Source organism: Pholcus phalangioides, unplaced genomic scaffold, assembly GCF_987345545.1.
Source record: "Pholcus phalangioides strain wild (caught in Gottingen) unplaced genomic scaffold, Ppha-v1.0 ptg000029l_1, whole genome shotgun sequence".
Lineage (NCBI taxonomy): Eukaryota > Metazoa > Arthropoda > Arachnida > Araneae > Pholcidae > Pholcus > Pholcus phalangioides.
Window position 1 is genome coordinate 238,791 of NW_028301619.1, and position 27,881 is coordinate 266,671.

Sequence of the window (27,881 nt, forward strand, 5' to 3'; positions counted from 1 at the left end):
TATTTCAAATTGTGAGTGAAGTGTGGTGATTGAATATTTGTACCATTGATCAGATCACATGTTGGAAATTAGGCACAAAATAAAATTTGGAAACACCAATTCCACCTCATTAGAAGTATACTTCCATGCCTGCTTGCCGACAAACAGAGAGAGAGAGAGAGAAAAACAGTCAGAATCTTTAAACATAGCAAGAACATAAAATGAAAGGAGGAGAGTGAAAATGAATCCTGCTTGGATTCCATTATTCCAATGGAGCAGAGATGTAGCCCAGAAAATCAATAACCATTAGACTTTGCAGGCAGCCAATCAGAGCCAGACATATTTAGTCAAACCAACTAATAAAACTCTTCTGCACCTGCACTAAACCTCTGACATAGATATAAGGAACAACTTGACACAATCACACTTGCTGCAGAGGCCCAAGCGTTATTGAAAATTTGAAGGTGTTTGTCACTGATGCTGTCAAAATAATAGCACATAAATACCCCAGATTATAGTGTGCTGTTGAACATATTTCAATTTCAAAACTGTTCTCTCAGCACAATGGGACTCAACACTGAAGATGAAACTTCTTTCTTGCTATACCTTATTTTTGTCTGTACATATTTTTGTCAAAATGAACAAACAAAAAAGCAAATGAATACTACAATTTGATATTGTGGTGAAACTACAGTCGAACCCTGTTATAGTGGACCAGGGTTGGCAAACTGGCCAGCCCAGAAAAGCCTGCCCGGGATTTTCTGGGCAGGCCCACCTACAAAAATCTGCCGGATTTTCGCTCAAAAGTGTGTTTTTGCTAAAATCATTTGTATCATAAATCCCACTTACATTTATCATTAGCAAAACAACTTTACCATTTAATTTTAAGTCTTAGTTATTTTTAAAAAAATAGAAATTACTGTTATATAGCTGAATGCAATTTCTTTGTATATGTTAGGATAACAATTTATTCTCCCATGCAAAGTGCAGGCCCACCTACAAAAACCTGAGTTTTTGCTAAGAATCATTTATCAGTCCACAAATCTCACTTACATAGTCTAGAAAGGTAGCAAATCAATTTACCTATGCCTTAGGGTTTTTATTATTATTTTTTTTCAAATATAAATATTATATACCAGCTGAATACAATTTCTGTGCACTAGTATAGGAAGTATAGGCCGCCTATAAATGATTTTGTAGTAAGTGAGTTTTGCTGAAAATCATGTTAGTCCATAAATCTAATTTATTTATAGTCTTCAGCAAAATGACAAAAACCTTTTAGCCGTAGTTTTTTATAACCTATATAGAAATTAATATAGTAAAAATCCTATATGAACCTATTCACATAATAATCACCAGCATCACTTTGAAGGATAAGCACAGGATGATTGCCTCAGAAATCAGTGTTAAAAGTACATATTTCACTGTGGAAATACAGAAATTTGGAGTTTTTAGCCATATCAGTAACTTTAAAAACTGAATTCTTTGTTTCAAATTCTTGAATTTACTTGGAGATAAGCTGAGAAAATTATTTATAAAATTACATGCTGAACCTACTTATCAGCTAGATAGCCATGCAATAACATTGATCTCAACTTTTTCTTTATCTTTTACCAAGTACGAAAAGAAAAAAATTGTTTTTATTATTTTTTAATATTTAAGTATTAATTCATATTGTTTAAGATTTTTAAAAAATTCATAACTAGCCCATAGATTTCATTGAAGAAATTTTGCATCTTTTTGAAGCATTTTTTGATTCAAAAACAGAGATGGGTAGAAGAAAGAGATCACTCCTACCCTTGAATTTAAAAAAGTTTTTGCAATATCTATATTGTAAAGAAAAGAAATCTGTTCAATTCTAGATTTCATATATCAGATTCCCCCCCCCCCAAATTAATTAAATGAGCGTCTGAGGAAGTTGCTATGTCTGTTACCTACGATACGGTTTGTATTTCCTTCAAGCCTTTCACTTAAGAAGGAACATATCATGTCACATAAAAAGCCTATGTGATATGATAACTGATGTAACGATACCCTGTACAATGATAATCACTTATACAACAATATTACTCTGGTTATGGTGCATTTTTCATAGCATTAATATATTTTGTCTATAACAGTGAGTTCCACGGCCCCTTTACTATCATTATACAGGAGTTTCACTTCATTTTATACCACCTGAATACACTTAATGCAACTTATTTTCATGGTCCCACGACTCCAACTTGTTCTCATTAACATTTCCAGTTTATAGCATTTTCCTGCTTACAATGTATTTTTCACAATGGTTTTCCAAAAATGTTATAAGTGTATTATTCATTGTATAAAGTACAGGTCCACCTATAAAAACTCACTGGGTTGTTTTGCTAAAAATCATTTTTTAGCCTGCAATCCCTCCCCATATAGTCTTTTAAGCAAAACAATTTTTTTTTAAAGAAATTAGTAAATAAATTACTGGCTGAATACACACACAAGGATGTTTTTGTATGGGAGAAGAGAATGTTATCATAATATATGCAAAGTACTGAAAAGTTCAGAAAGGTTTTAAAGAAATTAAGATTTAACATTTTAAAAGTAGTTCAATCTCACTAATACTAATTTGGTATTAAAATTTAATTATCATGATATTAGAATATTAATTACTAAGTACAGGGGTTGGACAAAATAATGTGAACACCTGTGCAAAAAACAACACTCGAGGGAACCTGTCGTATACGCCCGCCCTCTAGTGTGGAAGAATTCCACTAAGTGGGTGACCCCAAAGCAGAATATGCCAAAATCTGCGACGTACGTCGCAGAACAATCAGTTCTACTGCAGAACAATCTGAAAGAATTTTAAGAAAACACTATTATGGGAACTTTTACTGCAGAACATTTCCAGTCAGCCGAGGGCTCGTTGCAGAACAATGCAAAACATTCTGCTTTGGGGGTGGGCGATAATGTGCACACATCAGTCTAGTCATAGCAGTGATAGCGTTCGGATGCGATGTATATTGGGGGCGTTAAAACTTTGTTATGGCTGACCTCACAGATTTCAAAAGAGGCATGATTGTTGGAGCCCATCTTGCCCGGGCCACAGTAATGAAAACGGCCACCCTTGTTGGTGTCGGGAGAAGTACTGTATCAATGGTAATGACAGCCTATAGCAAACAGGGAAAGACATCATCTAACAAGCATAACAGTGGCCGAAAAATGAAGATGGCTGATAGAGCCAGAAGGGTTTTGAAATGGATTGTGTGGCCAGAAAGCACAAGGTAACAGCATCCCAGATAATATCTGAGATGAACACACATCTACAGGAAGGTGTATCGACAAAAACTATCCACTGTGAAATGTATGCAGTAAACATACAAGGTAGAGCGACAATTCCAAAATCATTGGTGACACCATGAAATGCCTTGAAACGACGAACATGTGTCACGAACATAAGAATTGAACACAAGAAAAATTGTAGAATGTCATCTGGTCAGACGACTTGTTGCTCACATTATTCCAGATTAACGGACGTGTTTACGTTTGGAGAATGGCAGCACAAGCTTATGATGTTGACTGTCTCCTTTCTACTGTTACGCATGGAGGGGGATCAGTGATGCTGTGGGGGCATCATGTCTCACCATGGTATCGGCCCATTTGTCCTGGATGGGCAAGTTAAAGCATCGGTTTATGTCAGTATTCTGGCCGACCATCTTCATTCAATGGTGCAATATTAGTTCCCTGATTCTTGACCTGTGTTCCAAGATGTAATTCGCCCCCGTTCACACTGCTGGAATTGTCGGAGACTGGCTTGATGAACACAATAAACTGCAACACCTCATGTGGCCCGCTCAGTTCCCTGATCTTAATATAATTGAACCTTTGTGAGGTATTTTGGAGGCCAAACTGCGCAGTGGGTTTCCACTGCAACGTATGTCTTTATCTGCCAATGAACAAAACAGTTTCGAACAACTATTTATTTCTATTATTACAAATTAAAACATTAGTTAAGACATCAATTCAAGGGCAAACCCTTCACTAGTAGGAAAATCGCAAAGTATACTTATAGTGAAACTACTAGGGCAGAAGTGACACTCAGCTATGGTCTTCAAGAAACGATGCTCGACCACAGATGTCAGTACAATCACACAGACTTCGGCGACGAACCCAAGGCGCCGACGAGGCGGCGGAATCGGATCCAGGACGTCAACAGAACCACACTTTGTCTTCACAGATCAAGCAGTAGAAGTCAGATGACGGATATCGTGACGAACCCAGGGCATAGTAGATGAGGCGATATTATATCACGAACACTGGTAGAACCACACAAGGTATTCAGCGATCAAGTGATGGAGTCCAGTTAACGGATATCTCGACGAACCCAGGGCGTTGACGAAGAGGCGTCATTAGATCGCGGACATCGGCGTGCTACACGTGGATTTCTGTGTTCAAGCGGTGGAGTCCGATGGTGGACGACGTGACGAAAGGGTAGCATCAGATTGCAGCGTCATACGAGGAAACGATCAGATCACTGTTATTGACCATGCCAGCCAACGCCAGATCACAGTCGGCAAGATCTACAAAGGCATTAAAATCGAGAATGGACACCAGCAGACATCCCTGAACGGCATTCTTGGAGAGCAACTGACGGGAACATCGGACCAGCCGAGTTGTTCAGATGATTAGCGATTCTAGCGCTATGAGACTGAAGGCCGATTTGAAGCACGGACGTGATTATATATAGCTCCCAAATCACTAAGTATGCAAATGAGGAGTAACGCACATGCGCCCCCATCAACATCGGCGTTCCAAGCGGCAAGTTCGGAAACTAGTTTCCCTTTCTTCCTAAAACAGTTCGTGACACATCGGCACCGAAAACGTCCGTAAGTAACAAGTTTGTTTAGTCGACAGGAAATAATTATAAACATAAAGTATATAATAGACATAACACAAACTCAATAATAAAACATAACACATGCACTACCATAACATCAGGGGCAAAGGTCAGGCGAGCGTCAACAAGGCTATGTTACACCACCTCCAAAGACACATTCTGAATTAGTGACCTTTTGTAGGAGGAGTGACTACGTATCCCCATCGTTGTGGTGCATGACTTGTATTTGCCCATGCCACGACAGATACAAGCTGTAATTAATGCAAAAGGAGGAACAACAGCCTATTAATAAAGATTTTGTTTCATTTCACAGGTGTTCATATTATTTTGTCTCCAACCCCTGTATATACATCTAATTAGATGTATACAAACTATTTTTATATTTATTACTTAATATGTACACTGATATGTAACATTACAAATAGCATATTCACAAAAACCCAGAAAAACCCGGGCGGATTGGGTTTTTCTGGAAAAACTCAGGTTTTCGCCAATCCTGCTGCGGACCCAATAAAAAGTTCACTAAAACCCGAGGTTCACTATATCCAAATTTGTTGGAACATTGAAGTTAGTTAAATAGGTGTTCAGATGGGACCACAGAAAAGTTCACTATAACCGAGAGTTCATTATATCCTGGGTTCACTATAGCGAGGTTCGACTGTATTTTATAAAAAAAATTTTAAATAATTACTATCAGCATATTGTAAGATACATTCAAAAGAAAAGACACATACCTAGAATTTCCTCTAGTTCCTAACCTCCTTGGCTTTACAGATGGAAATATTTGTTTCATGACTTTTCCAAAATCAGCTGCACACAAAGCTTCATTTCCGGTAATTTCACAGTATGACCTAGTAATATAGCAGTTGGAAAAAAAAATTTAAATTGTCAGTATATAATTGTCATTCAATTTCCAATTAAATATTTGATCAAATTGTGTGGATGCCCATATAACAATATGACAAACAATGAGTGCATTATAATTCATATACAATTACAAACAGCGTTTCTTTCATATCTGTGTCACAGAGGTATGGATGTGCGAACTGCTTTGTGTTAAGACTTTTTATGGCAACCATATATGTAGGATTTTTAGTTATAGCTTTGTTTTTGTTCAGTAGATGGCGCTGAGGCACAAATGAAAATGAATGAGATTAAGATATGGAAGGATGGCAACAGGTTGTTGCCAGGCAAGATGGCAGGAAAATAAACGTTTTCTTATTTCTGGCAGTATATCATCTGGCATCTAATATGTTTGTGCATATAATAAATGCTTAGAAAACTGATGTTGTGTTTTTCTCTGTGAAGAGCCTACAGAGAAAATGGGGGATTGCCAGCCAGGATTTGAATTTGTCAACTCGTGGCGGTAATGAGTCACCTTGACTCGGGAAGTTCCTTCTCTGATCCTGAATTTGGATGCGTGGGTGATAGCGAATCATCTTGATTCAAATTTTGTTAGCAAACTGTCCTGATTTGAGTTTCATCTTTGTGTGAGCCACCTAGGCTCCGAGGTTCCGGGATTGCAGGTCAACAATAGCAAATCATTCTGATTCAAATTTAGTCTTTGAGGGAGTCGCCGACTCAAGATTTTGTTTCTAAGGGAGGCACTCTGGCTCAAGAACCCGTTGAAAGGTATTGTCTTTGAGTAAGTTACCCCAATTCAATGTTTTGCTAAATGGTTTTGTCTTTGTTGGATTGTGCTGAAGATTTCGTGAATGATTTCATCTTGGCGAGAATGTGCTGAAGATTTCATGAATGGTTTCATCTTGGCGAGAAGGTGCTGAAGATTTCATGAATGGTTTCATCTTGGCGAGAAGGTGCTGAAGATTTCATGAATGGTTCATCATGATTTTGTGAGCAATTTTGTTTTGTGAGACTGTGCAGAAGATTTTGCAAATGGTGTTGTCTTCACCTGATGTTGCGATTGCGGGTCGTCGAGACTCAAAAAGTTCACGATAAGTGTGAATCATAATAAGTGTTTCACGCTAGGGAAGAAAAAAAAGTGTTTTTGACGGTAAGTACATTGCAGTATCATTTACATATAATTGATTTGAGTTTCTCTTATAGTGATGTTTCCAGTTGCATTGTGATTATATATTTTTTAAATCATTTATTTTGTAATTCATCCGCATACATCTTTTACAATTGAGCAGTTTGCACAAGGTCGCTATGCCTTACTTGGCAAAGGGTATAAAAGATGACTTGAAGGTGCTCGAGAGTGAATCAAGGTTGGACACTCCTCCCAATTTCAAAATCATAGATCTTAAGAAAGCCATTCTTGAAAGCAAAGAATATGATGAGGAATTTCGCAAAGAGTCACTGAAAACCATCATAGGTGATAGAAATGAACAGCAAAGGAGGAAAGCTGAAATCAAAGAACAGCGGAGGAAAGATGAAATCGGGGGCCATGGAGAAAAGACACAATGGTAATGGAAGAGCAATGTATGAGACTAGAAATCACGAAACTGAAAATTGAGTTAGAATCCCAATCAAATGGGAGGACCCATTTCAAAAACACTAAAAGTCCAAGCAGAGAGTTCCAAAACCCTGATGCACAGGTTTGAAATGAGTGATGATATAAATCTCTACCTAGTACTCTTTGAGCGACAAGCTTGCAGTGTATTGCTACCAAAGTAGGAATGCGTCACTCATCTTTTAGGACTACTGCCTTATGAGATAAATCAACTGATTGCATGGGAACCCAAAGAGAATGCAGAGAATTATCACCTTCTAAATGAACTATTGATAAAGAGATTTAAATTAACAGTGAAAAGTTTTGTTGGCTGTTTGCTTCACATCAGAAGACGCAGACCAGAGTACTTGGCGAGACTTTCAACATGAATTATGTGCATATTTTTATGGCTGGACATTCGTTTTAAAAATAAGAACATTCAATCAGTTAAAGGATTTGATCATTATGGATTAAATTAAAAAGTGAAGCTCAGTGGATTTCCGAGACTATCATTTAGACGAATGGAGTAATTTTTTCTCTCCTAGAGAACTATCACAGAAAAGCTTAATGATTACAAAAGTGTTAAGAAGCCTGTGGAAACATCACATTGTGGTGAGTGGGAACGATAAAAGTTCCCAAAACCAACCAAAATTTCTAGGACAAGTTTGATACAAACGAAGAAAAAATAAATAAATAAAGCGGTAGGAGAATGAAAGTTTGGAAACAGACAAACTCAGAAGAACGAAAGTCAGAGTCAAATAAGATGTTATGGGTGTGGTAATGTGGGTCACTTGAAGTCCCAGTGTCTATAGTTATCCAAGAACAACAATAGTTCAATATTGTTTAACAAGTGCAAGGCAGAAAACATCAGATACTCATATTGCATGGTGATGTGATGGTACAGTGGTTGGAAAGGTTCCTACCAAACCCACGTGGTTAAAAAATTTAACAGTTTGTGCACTTGTCTACACAGGCAATGTGATGTGCCTCTTATGTACAGATGTGTACAAAAAAGCTGTGAACATTCTGGAATTGACGGGTAAGCCTGTACTGATCTGGATTCTGTGTATCATGAGTATGGACTAATGGGTCCTTCGAGCAAGAAGTTGATTTGGATGGACATGTTATTTTTCTTCCATGGCATGCGGTACCTACAGCGCAGCTGAGCTTTCAGACAGTGATCGGAGCAGGTATCAAGCTTTATTGTTCCTGAACAAAAGCAGCATCACTTTTTGTAAAGAGGAGAGAAGACATTGGCTCATGCAGACATATGAATTGGTTCAAGAGCAACTTGAACCGAGTCAAATTTGTGATATAGAAGTAAGGGAGAAGCTAAGAGAGACTATTTTGTCTTACAGGCCGAAAAAAAAGATGGAAAAAACAAATGTCTCTATGAGAATCATTCTCAATAATGAAAAACCTATATATCACAGAGAGCTTGTTGTCTATCATTTCCTAAGAGACAAGAAGTGGACAAGCAGATGCATAAATGGGAGGCTGGGAGAAGGAATAATCAGACCAAGTTCTTCTGGCTATGCCAGTTCAGTGGTATTGCCAGTTCACAGTGGTATAGTGAAGAAAAAGGACAACACAACTAGATTGTGTGTGGATAATAGAAAACTGAACAGGAAAGCTTGTCAAAAACAGATTTCCTCTGCCATTGATATAAGATGTTTTAAAAAAGTTGCAAGGTGCCAAATTGTACACAACACTGGATCTTAAAAAACCAGGTTTTTCCATGTAGGTGTTGATGAGGATTGTAGAAAGTACACATCCTTCGTTGTCCCAGTCAGTGAGTTTGAGTTTAATAAGATTCCATTTGGGCTAAGCACCAGCTTAAGTGTCTTTCAATGGTATGTTTTCAGCATTTTCAGAGACCTCATGAACAAAGGTATTATTATTTATGTAGATGACTATCATCCACTCAGTTGATGAAAAGGAAGGCTTGGATAAGTTAGAAACTGTTCTAAGAGTGGTGTCAAAATATTGTTCTGTATGTACTCGAGATGGAAAAACGCGAAGCAATTCGAAGGGCAACACAGATTTATTTCACAGGATAGTCCAGGCAAACTAAGATAAAAAGAGACTTAACCCCGGCAAAATTGCAACAGAAGCTTTGTAAATTGTTTCTTAATCAGAAATCATTACTGAACAACATATCCAAAATCAAACAAAATCAGACCACAGGAACATTCTTAAAACCAGATTTTAAAATCCTGTTTACGTGTGCAAGATTAGGGATACAGAAACAGCTTTTTTTACATGTAGGGAAAAAAGAAAAAGGAAGATTTGCACCCTATTGGTGAATTTTTGCACTTTTTGCTCCTTTTCCATAATCCATAATCCTTTGTAATCCAAAAAAATTCTGGAGTTACCTTAGACCTAAATCTGTTGGTCCCACTTCCCTCAGAAATTCAAATAAACATACATCTTCTTCATAGATGGCTGCCAAATTCAATTTAGTGTTCTGCTTGGTTTTTTTAATAGACCCCTTCCCAATACTCTTTTTTTGATTCTATCCACAATTCACCACCATATCTTTCTCCAAACAGGGTATCCTAAAATTATTCAAAAAACTGAAACCATATTCTGTTGGCCCCTACCAAACTTATATCTCCCCCATTCTTTCCTACAGCGCTAAAATATGGGACTCCTACACCTCCAGTAATATAGACAAACTCGAATCAATCCAAAATAAATCCACCCGATTTGCTCACGACAGCTGGTCATCTTTTATTTCCGTGTCCGAATTTAAAAACAAACTTCATGTCCTCCCTCTCTACACTCTTCGTCTCATTTTTTGATTAACATTGTTATATAAAATTTTCCATAATCAATTCAACATAGATACTTCTGGTATCTTAGCCAAACCATCCTACATCTCTAGAAGACTTGACTATTTCCCTAAAATAAAAACCAATTTTTGCTTCCACTGCTTTAAATACAGCTTCTTTCCTCATACCATTAGTGAATGGAACGAACTACCAACCTCTATTGTCGAATCCCCCACTATCACTAGTTTTTTGTCCAATATCAAATAATATCTTTGTCATTTTCAATCGCATCCTCTTGTATAGGCCCCAAGGCCAACAATATTGTATAAATAAACAAATTTTTCCCTATTGTCAAAAAAAAGAAACCTATTTTTCTCTATTGCAAAATGAAAAACAGATTTTTTTTTTTCTTGCTAGGTTGTTTTTCAATACTCGTGAGTTTTTTCTGAGATTTTTCGCACATTTATAACAACTAATTTCCTGCATCAAATGGACAGTACTGATATTTGTGATTCGTGAATAACAATTAGACAATGAAGCAGACAAAGTTTTGCAAAATGAAGGAGATGGTATAAATGAAGCCAACCGGAGTCGTAAGAGCGATGTAGTTGCAACTGCTGGAATAAGTGTTCATTCATATTTTGTGTTGGAAGACATGTATACACACACACACACACACTGACAAAAAGAGCATTGAAATTACAAAACAGAAGGCTAGTCGAGAAAAAATACCAAGCAAAAGCTTTTGCTTACTGTATTCACTACAGGACAAGGTTTTTGTTCAATTTTCACTACTTCAAAAACCTAGGTCGTCCTATATGTGGGAATGAATATCTAAATAAAAAATGATTATTTTAAAAAACTAAAATTAGATCTATTAATTTAACTCTGTGAGTGCTTGTGCACCCACTGCAACACCGGATCTGATGTCACTGTGTCTGGCCCAGGGCCCTGAATCAACAGGGGGGCCCAAAAACAGGAGACCATACTGACAATAAATCTGAAGAATATTTTGTACGGAACGACATTCTCTACAAATTTATGAATGGTCGTGAACTCATTGAAGTAGTTCCAAGAGACATGCAGATGGAGCTTATGAAATTGGCACATGAAAAAGGCCACTTTTCCACTTCTAAAACGGAAGAGGTTGTCAAGCAAGAACTCCATATTCCCAACTTGAGCAATTTGACAGAAAGTCATTCTCAGATGTGTTCCATGCATATTGGCAAACAAAAAAATGTGGGAAAAAGAAAGGGTTTTTGAACCCAATCCCAAAATCAGATATACCACTAGGAACTTATCACATTCATAGGTATTTAGTGACCGACGGTGCGCATGTTTATTCGCTATCTGACTGCTTAACTAAAATAATGCTTTTCAAGAATGAGCTTTTATGAGGGTCAATTAATTAAAATTTATTAACTGATGTAAAGGTAAAAAAAAACGAAAACAACATATTAGACATTAAATGTTACTAGCCACATAACGCAAACATCAACCTGCAGCTTACAACGGATAAAGAAAATTTTGCAAAGAAAAAAGCATTGGAACACAGCAATGACCAGTTTTCTTGGCAACACAAGTGGTGAAACTCTGCCACATAACTCTCTCCGCCAGACTCAAACTTGGTTTGGTAGATTGACTCACACTTTCAGACCATACCTGGTGACATATAATCAGGTCACATCATCACTAGCATCTGAAGATTCATCAGGAACAGTCTTTTGCAATAGCAGAAATGCCAGTTTCAACCTATCGATATTCACCACCTTTTCTTAATTGTTCACTTTCACTACAAAGTCCTTGGTCAACTTCGTATGAAACGGGACAGCCCTTCATACAGGCACTGAAGAGACTTCTTGAAGGGACCATGACAGATGAAGGCGTGAGTGCAAGTGGCAACATCCTTCGGGACGTAGATCTTTGGAAGACCATTTCGCACAGAATTCATTGGCTTCAGAGAGCTCATGATCCTCTGCAGCTGAGCAATGTAGTTGGGAGGATTTGACAATGGCTCGTCATTATAGAGCTGACCAGGAAGCGAAGTGATGTCAGCTGGGCAATTGAGGCATCAAGGTCACTCCTGTATGATGATCCCAACTCAAGAAGGACCAGTGGAACCAGCGGAAGAGTTTCATACAAGTACGAGTGAAGGCCTTCAGACTTGTTTCAGCATGTTTGAGTGGCCTATGGAACTTCTCCACCATGGCATTGCACTGAAGAGTGTATGCAGCCGTCCTTGCCAATTGGACTTCAAGCAATCTGGAAAAAGTCTGAAAGAGACCAGATTCAAATTGTCCACCTCTATCACATGTCAATCTCAAATCGTGCAACCCAAACATGTACAAAAGCTCTGGCGATACTTTTGGCAGTCATATCAGATACTGGCATCACCTCAGGCCATCTAATGAATTTATCTACCATTGCTAGACAGTAACGGAAACCATGGCATGGAGGGAGTGGCCCTATTGAGTCTTTATAAAAACATGGGAAAAACGTTCATCAGGGACTAAAAACTTTGCTAAAGGTGACTTTGTATGTAGATGCACTTTGGTTTCTAGAATTTAAGTGATATCGACTGTGATCATTACTAGATTGTCAGCGATTCAACCCAGTTAAATTTTTCACTTGTTTTATATTAATTCGTTTACTTGATGTTTCCAGTCTTCTTATTCAGACTTCTTCTGCCGAGAGTCGTCTGCCACAACAGCCTGTGTTTCTTTCTCACTGTGGCTCCTAGGAATCCCCGGCTAGTTCGGCGGGGATGGAATCCCCACTTCGCGGAGATGCATCCCGTCACTTCGTCTCAGTGTCCGCCTTCGGTGCCTTGGTTTCCCAAGCCAAGCGATGCGGGACCAGGATGCCTGTGTAGTGGGCAGAGAATCAACCGAGAATCAACCCCGCTGTGAGAGGGGAGCCGTAGGCACTCCTGCGCCCCATACGATTGCTGGGGAACTACTCGATCTTAGCCGAACAACGAACCTTCACACATATAACCACAGCTATGACAGATACACCAGACACCCTGAAGCTGAATTCAAGTTACACAAAAAAATAATTTTACATTATTAGGCCAAAAATATGGCACTTTCACTGAAACATAACTACACTGCCAGTCCACTTTCTCTGTATTTTTTTTTTTATTATCCTCTTGGACCGCCGGTTTTAGGATCCATCATGGTGATCATACACAATATTTGTTACAATAAAACAAATAAAATTTAAAAATATTGCACACACCCAATACCTCAGAGGGTATATGTGAGAGAAAGTGATCAAAAGAACCCAGACTACCTTCAATTCGGCTCTACTTCTACAGCATCATCGGCTTTCTAGTCTAGAAATGGATTGGGTCACTATGTTTAGTGACAGACGGTGTGCATGTTCATTTGCTATCTGACTCCTTAACTAAAATAATGCTTGTCAAGAATGAGCTTTTATGAAGGTGAATTAATTTAAATTTATTAACAGATGTAAAGGTAAAAAGAAAAAAAACTAAAACAGACATTAATTTTACTAGCTGCATAATGCAAACATCAACTTGCGGCTTAAAACAGATAAAGAAGGTTTATCAAAGAAAAAGCTTTGGAACACAGCAACGACCAGTTTATATAGAAAGTCTTGGCGACACAAGTGGCGAAACTCCACCACAGGTACATTACTGCTGCGTTCACATTGATGGTATTGAATTTTTCATGATGTTTTGTATTTCTGTGGCAACACCCCGTTAAAACAGCAGCTAAGGCCATCCTCATGTAGCTCCCTGGTGAGTACCAGTCAGACAATAAAGTAGTTATATTCAGCGCTACGTCGGCCTCGTCTACCTAGAACCCAACATTGATTATATATCGACATACGAAACAATGGTGGCAAGGCGGAAGGTAGGAGGAGTGTGGTTGTAAGTACGCATTTGTTGTTTCCTCCACGATCTGTTTAGTTAGCTTTCATAGCAAGTTAGGCCTGCCGCGGTGCTAATTGCTCCTTCTGGCACTTGCGATGATGGCTCTTTTTGGAAATTTAGGGTAATTTGACTGCAAAAAGGAGTCATTCTTAGAATATTCGGAACATCTGTCACAATTTTTTGTGGCTAATGAAGTTGAAGATGAGGACAGGCAACAGTCGATTTTCCTCTCGATCGTTGGCACCTCAACCTATGGCTTACTGAAGAACCTGTTGTCACAGGTGTTGCCTACTGCCCAGACTTTAGCACAGCTATTTAGATACCTTGCAAAACCACTTCGAACCACCATTTTCAGAGATCATGGAGCATTTCCGTATCAACTGTTTAAAAGCAGATGAATCAGTTACTACTTTTATTGCGGAACTTCGGAACCTCGCTAGGTACTGTAATTATGGTGCTACACTGTCCCAGATGTTTCGTGACAGACTGGTGTGCGGCATTAACAATGAAACCATTCAGAAGAAATTGCTAACCGAAAGGAACCTAACTTTTGATCAGGCATCAGAGATAGCACTATTTGTGGAGGGCGTTCCAAGAAACGTGTAACAACCCTTAATGGGGTTATGTGCCCGGTTTGAATTATCCAATCAAAGGCAGACAGCAAGCAGGAAACTAACAAACAAGTTGTTTTGTATTACTTCAAAAAGCTTTATTACATTAACGGTTATTTTACATTAAGTTAGACTTCGTTCATTAAAACAATTTTTTTGCATTAAAGTCAATTATTCGAACATCAATTTTAATTATAAAAAAGTGTGGATCTCACTGCAGAAGTCCATGTCCATTTAGACGGACATCACCTTTCTTCTCGCAGACCAAGAGACGCAAGTGCACTAGATACAATATAGATCCGTTCACGTCATTGGAACCAACCGAAGAACAGTGTCCCAAGTTTCAGAACACGTCGTCAGCAACCAGTTTCCAGGTAGACCTCCCAGCAATCATCGATGACAGTCCATCAGAGCCCAGCCAGAAGTATTGGACGTTTCTATAGTGTTAGACCAGAAGTTTTGTCACGAACCAGACCATTCAAAGTTTGATCTGCCAGAGGGCAACTAGTCACGGGTTGAACTGCAAGACTCGTTAATTGGCTATTTAGCTTTTATAAAAACATCTTCACCGGACCCGCCGGGAACAAGAATGGCAGTTATTTAGATCATAACATTATTTTGAAATTTCACGACCGAAGCCGAGAACAAGCTACACAAGTAGCCAAAGCAAGAGGTGAATACTTGAATGAACGAATGAATGAATGCATGCCATTAGTGAGATCGAGAGACGCGCTTTTATACATCGTAAACCGGCTTTAACTTTAGGACCATTCGTCCACCGGCAACACTCCGTCTCTCGATAAAAATTCAACATTTCACAAAAATAATTTGCATACAAAACAAAGTAAAAAAATATTTCAAAATTTCTCAGTGGCTACGCTAAACGTAATCGGGCGAGCTGGTCAGGCTCGCCGATCACACCTCTTACATCAAACACTGAAAACACAAAATAATTATTCCGGCGGAAGTCTGCAGCCGACCGCCGAAACAGGTAAGTAAAAATGCAATAACAATATAACGAGACGATGTAATATCTCCCCCAGGAGAATCCCCAAACTAAATAATTAAACGTATGTTACATGAGAAATAAATTTTGGTGGGACATCAGCCGCCCGACCTTGGTTCCATCCTCGTCAAATGACCGCAAGACCGGACCCTACGGCCGTAGGACTAAGCAGACTTTCTGGCTCATGACTGTATGCCAGCGGAACTTCTGGATGGTTTCTGGTAGCTGAGCGGTCCCTGGGGCCTAAACATGACTATTTCCCACATAACAAATGAACAGTAACGGAGAAGGACGTCATTCTGATCCATTACAAACGCGTCAAATATTCGTGTGGATAATGCATTGTCAGCGGAAATTTTCATGGTTAAACAGAAGAAGCCATTCAGTGGAAATTCAAAGTCGCAGCCATCTGTATCAAAGGTAGGAGTTTACTGTTACCCGTGTGGAGAGAGAGGGCACAAGTTTCCGTCATGCAAATGCCATGCATGTCGGAAAATTGGCCATATTGCCAAGGCTTGTCAGTCAACCAAAGGCAAATCAGGTTTCAAAAACAATTCCAATAAAGTCCATCAAGTAATGAATGTGCCAGCTTGTGATCAGGACTCTATTTATAATGTGCTATCATTGAGTTCTGTACAGAGTGTTCCTACTCCTTGTAAAGTATGTGTTAAAGTTGAGGGACTGTCGATAGAAATAGAAGTAGACACGGGTGCTCCATTTACAATAATGCCTCATGCCCTTTTTCTAAAGTATAAACATAAGTTTTCTGCATTGCGAGATACGCACATCAAATTAAGATCTTTCACCAAGTGTACCCTAAAGATCGCAGGTGCTATGGATGTCTCTGTCAAGTATAAAGAAAAAAATGTGGTGCTTCCTATTCCAGTAATGGGACAGTGTTCTGCGACCCTGATGGGGAGGAGCTGGATCAACGAGATAGAAGTCTGGTGTGATATCAAGTGTACATTGCCTATAAACGCGATCCAGACTTGCCTTCTCACCACAGCGAATAACCTTACAGACAGTCTTGAGGTACCATCAGGAGCTCTTTTCCCAGTAACTGGGAAAGCTGAAGGATGTGAAGGCGCTCTTAAACAAGAAAGAATCTATGGTACCAAGGGTCTTCAAGGCTCATCCCATACCGTATGCATACAAAAAGAAAGTTGAAGATGAAATCGGTAGACTTTTGGAGTTAGGTATCCTGAAGAGAGCGACATCGTCTACATGGGCTACACCAGTAGTGCCAGTACTGAAGTCAAATCATGGGCGGAGATACGGGGGGGGGGGGGAGGCAGCATCAAAGGTTGAGTCCACTGATCTAACGTGTATATGTATGTATGAATTGACACCATCATCATCATCATCATGCCTCCCAGCAATAATGACCATGCCCCCCCCCCCCAGACTTCCAAGTCTATCTCTGCCTATAAGTCAAATGGGAAAATAAGGTTGTGTGTCGATTTCAAGCTGACCACCAACATATATAGCTACTGACCTGGAGCAATACCCTCTTCCAAACGTTGAGGACTTGTTTGCACATCATTCTGGGGGTGCGACCTTCTCCAAGATCGACTTGTCAGATGCATATTGTCAGCTGGAGCTGGACAAGGTATCCAAAGACATCCTGGCAATAAACACACATAGGGGTTTATTCCAAGACTACCATTCGAAGTAGCTTCAGCTCCTGCTATCTTCCAGAGGGAAATGAATAAGCTTCTGCAGGGACATGATAGCACTTTGAGCTATTTAGATTATTTACTCATCACAGGTTGATTAGCAGGAGATCATTTAAGGAACCTAAAAATGGTCCTGACAAGAGGCTGGTATCAAGCTGCATCCATCAAATGTGTTTCCATGCCGCCATCTGTAAAATATTTGGGGCACAGAATAGATTTGGATGGTCTGCATCCTGTCCAAACAAAGTTGGATGCTATTGATAAAGCACCTGAGCCAGCCTATGTGGAGAAACTCGGATCCTTTATAGGGTTACTGACTTACTAAGATAAATTTCTGCCAAACATGTCATCTGTGTTATCTCTGCTGTACAAATTGTTGAATAAAAATGAGTCCCGGAAGTGGATTAAGTTGGAGAAAAATGCTTTCTCCGAAGCTAAGAAAAGGTTATCATCTTCTTCCTTGGTGGTGCATTTTGAGGAGACCAAAGGTGTACGCTTGCAATGTGATGCTAGTCCATATGGTGTTGGAGCAGTACTATCACATCCATCAGCTGGTGGAGATCATCCAATTGCCTTTACTACCCAATCACTTACTAAAGCAGAGCATCACTACAGCCAGACTAAAAAGAAGCATTGGCTCTGATATTCGACATCTCCCGTTTCCGCAAATATTTACTTGGAAGGCCTTTTACATTGGTCACCGACCAGGCCCATAGCCAGAAATTTAGTTCGGGGGGAACCAAAGTATCAGAACAATAGATTTGGCTATCTTTTTCCCTTTTTCGGTCATTTTCTCACATTTCGGGGGGCAGACCCCCAAGTCCCCCCCCCCAGCTATGGCCTTGTCACCGACCACCAACCACTTGTGGATCTCTTTTCAGTGAATAAGCCTGTGTCATCTATGGCTGCTTCTCGCATTCAAAGATGGGCCTTGGTCTTATCAGCATATTTCTATGGCATCGTATATCGAAAGGGGTCGTCACATGCCAATGCTGATGGTTCAGCAGACTGCCAGTACCAGGTACCTGTGAAAATCATTCCAAGCCAGCTGATGTGGTTCTGTTATTGGAAGCTGTCGACAACAGTCCAATGACAAAGTATCATTTCCAGAGATCGTTAGATTCAGATCCTGTGTTGTTAACTGTAAAAAAGTATGTTTCCCAAGGTTGGCCAAAGTCAGTCAAAGCAGAGATTCATCCTTTCTGGCTTTGTCGAACTGAGTTATCGGTAGGGGATGGTTTGATTCTGTGAGGATGTCAGGTATTTGTGCCGCAGAAATACAGGAGTTGTTATGTTCTCTCAGATTTGCCCGGAAGCCATCAGGGTATGGGTATGAAGGCACTGGCTAGGCAGTCAGTTTGGTAGCCAAATATAGAGAGTGATGTCAAAGAATTGGTACGTTCTTGTGATACTTGCCAAGTGGAAGCTCCTGAGCCTCCCTCTACATTGGCACCTTGGCCATTGACAAGTGAGCTGTGAAATCGTATTCATAGTAATCATGCAGGGCCGTTCGAAAGCAGCATGATTCCTTCTAGTGGTAGACACTGCTACCAAGTGGCTGGAGACAGTTGTAGTTCCGTTGAGATCATCCACAGCTACAATTACAGCTTTATGTTCCATCTTTGCTAGATTCTGCTTGTCAAGAACTGTTGTGAGTGATAACGGAACATCATTTCCCAGTGAAGAGCTCTCAGATTTTCTTCGCCAAAGGGGTATTACCCATGTTAGTACTGCTCCATACCATCCTCAGTCAAATGAGCTGGCAGAAAGGGCAGTGTGTTCAATGAAGGACGCCATGAAAAAGATCAAAGATAGTTCTTTCCAGGAATGGTTAGATAGGTGTGTTCCACTATAGGCAGACCCTAAACGCATCAACAGATGTGTCTCCTGCGAGGGCAATGTTCAATCTAGCCATCCAAAGTTGTTTGAACTTACTGAAATCTGCAAGTCATCTATACCAGTTAATGAAAATGCAAAGTTCAAGTCCAAAGATGAGGTTTGGTGTAGAAATTATGGTAGTGGTCAAAAGTGGGTTCCGGGAGAGATTTCTACTCCCGTTGGAAGAGTTATGTCTGAAGTAAACATAGCATCAGGCTATGCAGTTCGCCATAAAGACCAGCTGCAAATGAGAAATTCAAACACAGCACCACCTGTAGAGTCAACTGAACCTTGTGAACCAGATCTGCCAGCTAGTGCTGAGGTCTCACAGCCAGTAGAATCTTCTCAAGAGGTAGGAGAAGATTCAAGTGTCAAGAATCACCAAAGACTATTCCAGTCTTAAGACGCTCACAGCATTTTTGTCGTGCGCCTGTGAAGTTGGACTTATAGTTTTTGTTTTAATGTATGTAACACATTTATATTCAGATATATAGCCCTACAGTACAGTTTTGTTTTCCACTTCGCATCATGAAATTTTTTTTTCAAAATGTGAATTGCGTATATATACAACCTCTGACAATAAAATCGGTGAATGAAGTCAGAACGGCCGATCTGGCAACACTGGAGAAGCAAAACACTGCACATGCGTAGCGGCAGGTGTTGACCATCTGCCGCCACCATTGTTCAGTTGAGCATCGTTTGTGTTTCGTGAAAGACTTGTTTTACAAAGTGCTTGTTTAGTGTGTTGGTTTTTAACTGAGAACAGGAAAATGAACGAACAAAAGATCACTGAGGGTGAGTCCTGTTGTCTCAGGTACAACCCTGAAATGAAATGGCAGAGCATGGAATGGCGTTCTCCTGCATCACCTCGTCGGAAAAAGGTCAGAGCAGAAAAATCACGCATCAAAACGATGCTAATCCCCTTTTTTGATAGTCAAAGCATTATCCACAAGGAATTTCTACCTGAGGGAACGACGATGAATGCTGCAAGGTACATTGAAATTTTGACCCGTTTCATGAAACGTCTACACAGGGTACGACCTCAGTGCGCACAACAAGGTTCATGCTTTCTTGTTCATGACAATGCTCGCCCTCACACAGCCAATATCCTCAAACAGTTCCTGGCAAAAAAGGGGATGGTGCAAATTGAACATCCACCATACTTGCCAGAGCTCAATCCTCCAGACTTCTTCCTATTCCCACGACTCAAACTCGCTTTGAAAGGAAAGAGATTTGACGATATTCCTGACATCCAACGAAACGTGACGAGGCTTTTGAACTCCATCCCAAAAGAAGACTTCTTGCAAAGTTTCCAGGACATGTATAGGAGATCTCAGCGGTGCATAGTAATGGGAGGTGACTATTTCGAAGGACAGTAAGGTAATTTTCGTTAACATTTCATCTACATTAATGTTACAGGACTATTCAATGAACTTTATTGTCAGAGGGTGTATACACACACACACATATATATATTTCTTCTTAGCTTGATTAGGTCCCCCCCCCCTTTATGGTCATTTATTTATATCATCGGAAATCACTGAGTATGCTTTTTTTTTGCTTATGAAGGGAGGGAATGCTATGTGTTCACATTGATGGTATTGAAATTTCCATGTGCGTGGCAACACCCCGCTAAAATGGCAGCTAAAAGGCCATCCTCATGTAGCTCCCCAGTGAGCGCCAGTCAGACAATAAAGTAATTCTGCTCAGCACTGCATCTGGTTCTTCTTCTACCTAGAACCCAACATTGATTATGTATTGACATACGAAACAATTACCTTCAACAAATAAGAATTACCAACATATACTAACTGTTGTGGATGCATTCACGAAATTCACCTGGTTGTATCTGGTTAAGTCTACATTACCAGAGGAGCTGAACCTTCAACAGAAGACTTTTGGGAGCCTGTAACGGATTATAACTGACAGTTGCTCAGTATTCCCTTCAAAAGCCTTCAAAGATTATTGTGTTGAAGAGGATATTATGTATTTGCAGATTGCCACAGGTATTCCTTATGGGAATCGACAAGTCGAAAGAATCCATCATACTCTAATATCGGTACTAACCAAGTGGACTCTTGACAATGCAACAAAGTGGTTCAAGCACGTTGATAAGTTCCAGAGGGTCTTGAACAGTACGACTACTCGAAGTATGAAATACACGACATTTGAACTTTTAACTGGTGTGAAAATGAGAAATAAAGAAAACATTGTACTTAGAGAACTCCTGATGAATGAGACTGTAGATGTCCCTGATCAAAGAAATTTCATTGGCGAAGAAAAATACCCACAAGATTCAGACTGAAAATAGGCAAACTTTTTAAAATGAAAAGAGAAAAAAGGCACCAAATACCAAAAAATATCAAATTATTGACCTAGTGGTATATAGTGGCTATACAAAAGACTCAGTTCAGGAGTAACTGAGCCTAAAACAGCTTGTAAGTACAGGGTGATTATAAAAAAACTATCCCGACATATGGGCCCCTAACTATCATACCATTCACAGAAACTGAATGAAATTTTGGCATAAGGTATTTTGATATATGCGCTCAAGAATGGTATGGAAAACAACAGTGTCACTCTAACAGTTACGGTTACAGTGAGAAAATTTCGAAAATATCAAATGGCAACACCAAGTTTTTTGTACTGGAATGCGATCTCCATACTGAAAAACACTAAATAGCGTTGGAATGGCACCTGTAGCACGAAAATCCCCGGAGCTGGGCAAGGAAAAAGTAAAAAGGACTTTGCCGTGCACCAGAGCATTAATGTTCGTTTCATTCGTCAGACCGTTTCTTCAGCTGAGATTCCAGCCTGATTAGTCCTCCACAAAGTCATGTGGAAAATTTGTGAAACACAATAAAATGCTTTATTTTATGCTGCTTCTCTGTCCTTATTGGTTGTCCTCACTTTTAGCCTATCTACCGCCGGTGATTTTCATGCTACAGTTGCCATTCGAACGCTATTTAGGGTTTTTCACAATGGAGATCACATTCCAATACAAAAAACTTGGTGTTGCCATTTGATATTTTCGAAATTTTCTCACTGTAACCGTAACTGTTAGAGTGACACTGTTGTTTTCCATATCACTCTTGAGCACATACATCAAAATACCTTATGCCAAAATTTCATTCAGTTTCTGTGAACGGTATGATAGTTAGGGACCCATATGTCGGGATAGTTTTTTATAATCACCCTGTACATACTACATACACTTAAATTTTTTATCACTTGTATTTCTTTGTAAATTGTGTAAAAAATTCTGCCATGTTAGTGTAATTTTTTTTTTTGCTTTTGAAGTTTACCATTGTGATCTACAAATTTCAATTTTTCAGTGTTCTTGATGGGAGAGAGAACATTCTGATTGGAACATTCTTATCGAAAATAATAAAAATTATTCTTAAATTATTTGTACAGATTAATTATTGCAATATATATTATTATAAATATTCTTAAGAATATTCTCTGAAAGGACTCTTATCCTAAATGAATGGAGAATATTCTCATCAAAAATAAGAATATTCTCAAGTTATTTATAATAGTAGTCTTTGTCTTGCAACGCAGAATTTTACATCTCTAGATACATTTTATTTTAAGATACAAAAAGAAAAAGACATTTATTATTTAATATTCATCATAAAAACCATTACATTCCTCATCACTCTCATCTGACATATCACAATCAGCTACATCAACTAGTTCATTATCATCACCAGAGTCACTCATAAATTGCATCATCCTCAGCAAGTGTGTTAGTCATTTAGTGTTTTTCAGTATGGAGAACGCATTCCAATACAAAAAACTTGGTGTTGCCATTTGATATTTTCGAAATTTTCTCACTGTAATCGTAACTGTTAGAGTGACACTGTTGTTTTCCATATCATTCTTGAGCGCATACCTCAAAATACCTTATGCCAAAATTTCATTCAGTTTCTGTGAATGGTATGATAGTTAGGGGCCCATATGTCGGGATATTTTTTTTTATAATCACCCTGTATATACCAAAACACCAAATGCTGTGTTTTTTTGCCTGGTATTCAATTTTTTTTATAAGCAAAAATTCAATAATTATCAATTATTATAAATATGATATTCATAATATTACTCTTACGATGTACAGGGAGGTCTGAAAGGACAAATAAAATTTTAAAAACTTCATAGCATTATGTAAACACAAAGGCAACAACAAATTCCCTTATGATGTGGCAGAATGGGAAAAAATGCTCATACTAGATGAGGCAATCACTTTCTGGGTAATAAAGCTGATGCTAATTTGAAGCAACTGCAATTTTTATAAAAAAAACCAAAGCTGAAATTTTTTTAAAGAAAATAGTGCCCATAAAAATGTGGTTGCAATCAATGAATGGAAAGCTTCTCGACTTTCAAACAACAAATATCATATCTATTTCTAAATATGTCTATTGCAAAAAACTTAACAATAAAAGGTGAACTATTTTACAACTCTATAAAAAAAAAATTCCTGCAACTCCACAAACTCTTGAATAGCCTCCAACCAACCAATAATGGTGTCCACTTGTTGAAGCACTAAATTGACAATGTATTAACAACTCTTGATCTACGTCCTATCTCAATCCCCTTTAAAATCTTAAACCTACGAGAAAAAAGTCTTTTAAAGACTTCTATCGTATCCTATCCCTGAAACCTAAGCTATTCTAATGAAAACAAGCCCAGGGCTCCCACTCAAAAAATTAGAAAAAGTAGGAAAAATTAGGACTCTAAAGTAGAATGGGGGTTGGGGAAGTATCCCCTTAGACAACATAATTATTTCATCATTTAAAAAAATCCCTCAAACAATTTATTTTTTTTCTATTTTTAAAAAATTCAAAAAAATTCATAGCACTATTTTAGTATCCTATAACAGTGGTTCTCAACCGGGGACCCCAGGATATTCCAGGGAGGAAAATATAGCAAAAGGGGAGCCATGGCTGCTGATAAGGGGTCCATGAAGAAATTTATTAAAAGAGTGACCAAAAAAAAATTTAATTTCAAACAAAATGCATAGAATATTTTTTTCGCAATTTTTCCCCTATTTAAATAACATTAACATAGAGATTTGATTGGTTGGCAGGATATTTCAATGCTGAGCATAAGGATCTGAGTAGTTGAAAAGATGAAATTTAGCACTTGAAATACCAAAAATTTTAAGAGTTTCACGGAAACAAACGCAATGATTTTTTTGCGTGTGTGTGACCAATTTCTCATAAGTAGGGCTCTGATTTTTATGACCTAAAGATGAAACGTCATTGCTGATAGCTACTAGTTTCTTCTTTAGGTCACAAAAATCAGAGCCCGTGTCATAAGCTTGTGTTATCAACAATTATAAGGTTTTGAGATTAATTTATATATGCATACAGTGTCACTTTATTGACAGTGATTTTGACAGTAACATTTATTTGAAGACAACCAACCAAAAAACAATGTTAAATGCAGATAAAACGGTTTTGTTGGCATCAGAAGAGATGGGGCAACAACTCTGTAATTGGGTTTGTGAGCACACAGTGTCCGTATAAAAAGTTAACATTTTTATTTGAATCACTATACAACCCTTTGCAACATGAATAGCATATTTGAGTACTATACATTATTTGGATAATTTTTCTAATTGAAAGTATTCCTGTAGGGCAGCGGTTTTCAACTGGGGCTCCGTGTGCACTTCCTAGGGACTCTACGGCAACTCAAGGAAAATAAAATAGATCAGTAAATTTTATAGATAAAAAAAAGAGGTCTGCCATAAAAATTATATGACATGAATGTCTCTCTCCACTTGTTAATACAAGATATACAGAAGACTGGATGTTGTGAAGATATTTATTATTTGAGATGTTAATTTTTTAAGGAAGGAAAAAAAAAAACTCATCTCTGCCTCTACTGGGAGTCGAACCCGGGTCCCTCGATTGCCGGACGAGTGCTCTGACCACTAAGCTACAGAGGAGATAGAGATTTTCCTTCGCTAGAGCGTATATATGCCGAACGGAACCGTGCAATGGACTGTGAAACCGATCAGCTAATAGCTCATGGACGACGAGCCACCAGAGGGCTATATATATGACATGAATGTCGCTCTCCACTTGTTAATACAAGATATACAGTATAATACAAGATATACCCGGGTTCGACTCCCGGTAGAGGCAGAGATGAGTTTTTTCCTTCCTTAAAAAATTAACATCTCAAATAATAAATATCTTCACAACATCCAGTCTTCTGTATATCTTGTATTAACAAGTGGAGAGCGACATTCATGGCATATATATAGCCCTCTGGTGGCTCGTCGTCCATGAGCTATTAGCTGATCGGTTTCACTATCCATTGCACGGTTCTGTTCGGCATATATACGCTCTAGCGAAGGAAAATCACTATCTCCTCTGTAGCTTAGTGGTCAGAGCACTCGTCCGGCAATCGAGGGACCCGGGTTCGACTCCCGGTAGAGGCAAAGATGAGTTTTTTCCTTCCTTAAAAAATTAACATCTCAAATAATAAATATCTTCACAACATCCAGTCTTCTGTACATCTTGTATAAAAATTATATACTGAAAAGGGCTTCGCAAGTCAAAAAAGGTTGAGAACTGCTGCTGTAAGGTGAACGCGGTTTGCCAGTAAAATACCATACGCCTTGTTACCTATGCACCCTCTACATTACATATAGTAGTGTCTGTTATGTGAAATATTGTGTTGTGTTTAAGCCAACTCACATGTTGCTTCGTATCGCCTATGGGAAAGAGGTCACATTATGAACCAAAAAGCCACCTGGAGATAGCTTGTCATTCAACGAGACAGATTTTCACGATGAATGTAAATCTCACCGTATCGAAGTTATAATCAATAAACCAATAATTTTCTTATTCGAAATCTGATTATTTATAATTTCTGATTAGTTTGAAATTTTGATTCACCCAAATTCAAATTTACCCAAGAAAAACTAATTTGTAAATAATTCAAACTTCATCCTGTACAGTAACTTGATGACATTATGCCGTCTTCAAGCGCAATATCTACATTTGATTGAAAATCATTTATTATGTATTTTTTTACTGTGTTGTATATTATGTTTATTTATCATTATTTTCATAAATTAAAAATAAATTAAATTCAAACACATATTTATACTTCAAACAATATTTCAACAATTGTCTTGTAATGGGAAAACCGGGGGGGGGGGGGGGGGGTAGGAAATTGATCATGATCACAAGGGGGCCACAGGAATGAGAAATGGTTGAAAGGGGGGCCATGGCCAAAAAAATGTTGAGAACCACTGTCCTATAAGACTGTAGGACTGACTCGAGACAAAACAAAATGACAGAAATGACTTGGAAACAAAAACACTTTTTGGCCAAAACAGTGTACCAGCAACCACAGATAATTCTTTTCTGTCTCTCCTCACAATATATATTACATTCTTTTTTGGAGTCTTCCACAGTCCAGCCTGTCAACTCTCTTTGACAATGCACAGCAAATTATGAAGGCATGTAAGTTTTTAAGAATGACTCTTTCAAGATCATTTTCACAAACACAGTGCAAAATGTATAATTTACGAAGTCCAATGTAAATAAATCAAGGTGAACCAGATGGTTTTACTGCATTGTCCATCCTCTTTTTTCGAGACTTGCTTAAATTAAATTTTAGTGCCCAATGCCAGTGTAATCGTTTTTGACAAATAAAGCACTTTCATTTCTAGCACTTTGCTGAGCATTGCAAATATTGTTTATGCCTGAGCACTATGGATCATGTGGCACATCCATGATTATGTAAAAAAACACAACAATTGATAGAAAATGTAAAACTCGTCAGATGAAACTAAGCACCCTTTATTATTATTTGAATTTTTTTAACTGTCTGTTGTAGTTAGATTCTACTTTAATATAACTACATAAAAGCAGCACATTTCCTTACTGGTATTCATCATAAACTTCTTGTTTGGGAAGCGAGACTTCATGATCTTCTTCCAGATGACTCTGAATCCAAGTAACTGCTAGGGTACCTTCTTCATCAGCTTTTTTACCCAGTGGATTGCTTTGTCCTTTCCTGAAAATGGATTAAGAAAATTAGTTATTTTTTTTAGTTTCATGTAAAGTAAAATCAATGCTAACTAACTTTTTTTAACAAAAAATTACAAGTCAACAGCCATTTTTTTTTAAGAATTACAACAGAAAAATATTTATATCTAACTGAAGATCTAAAAATTTCATTCACTTCTTTTTGGAATATCACAGACTTATGTTTTGACTATGGTTTATAGTGATATTTAAAAAATATATACACACATCTTAGATTATATTTTAAAAATCCTATTTATATGTTCATAAAGTAAGTTTTATTTACAGTAAAACCTCATTACAGTGATACTCAAAAAAATGATAAATCCCTCTACCATATTTTTTCTAACCTTCTTTGGAATTGTCTATAGTCTAATGTTTAAACTCTTCTTCATATAACAATATCCTCCACTATGATAAATCCCTTTAAAAAAATATTGTTGAGAAGATATTGAAACTGTGTGTGTGCTGTAATGATATTTTTTATAGTTCACTCAAAATCGCCTTCAATATATTTTTAAATTCCTCACCAGTTTTTGTTCTTTTGAGGGTGTCTAATATAACATTGGTATTTTACACTACCTATTCTTCAAACGTGTTGATGAAGTTGTAGTGAAGATACTTTCCGCGTAGTACACAAAAGTGTTCAGTGGAAAACAACTTTACAGGGGCAAAACACCAGATTT

General features: G+C 38.2%; 1 protein-coding gene across 1 annotated transcript in view; it reads right to left on the reverse strand.

The window, feature by feature from the left end:
- Positions 1-27,881, reverse strand: part of LOC149067542 (uncharacterized) — a 79,817-nt gene that overhangs the window by 41,085 nt on the left and 10,851 nt on the right. The window contains exons 4-5 of the mRNA XM_089252464.1: positions 27,053-27,184; positions 5,581-5,697 (exon numbers count right to left, since the gene is read on the reverse strand). Coding sequence (XP_089108590.1) covers positions 5,581-5,697; positions 27,053-27,184 — 249 coding nt within the window. The remainder of the gene's footprint in view (positions 1-5,580; positions 5,698-27,052; positions 27,185-27,881) is intronic.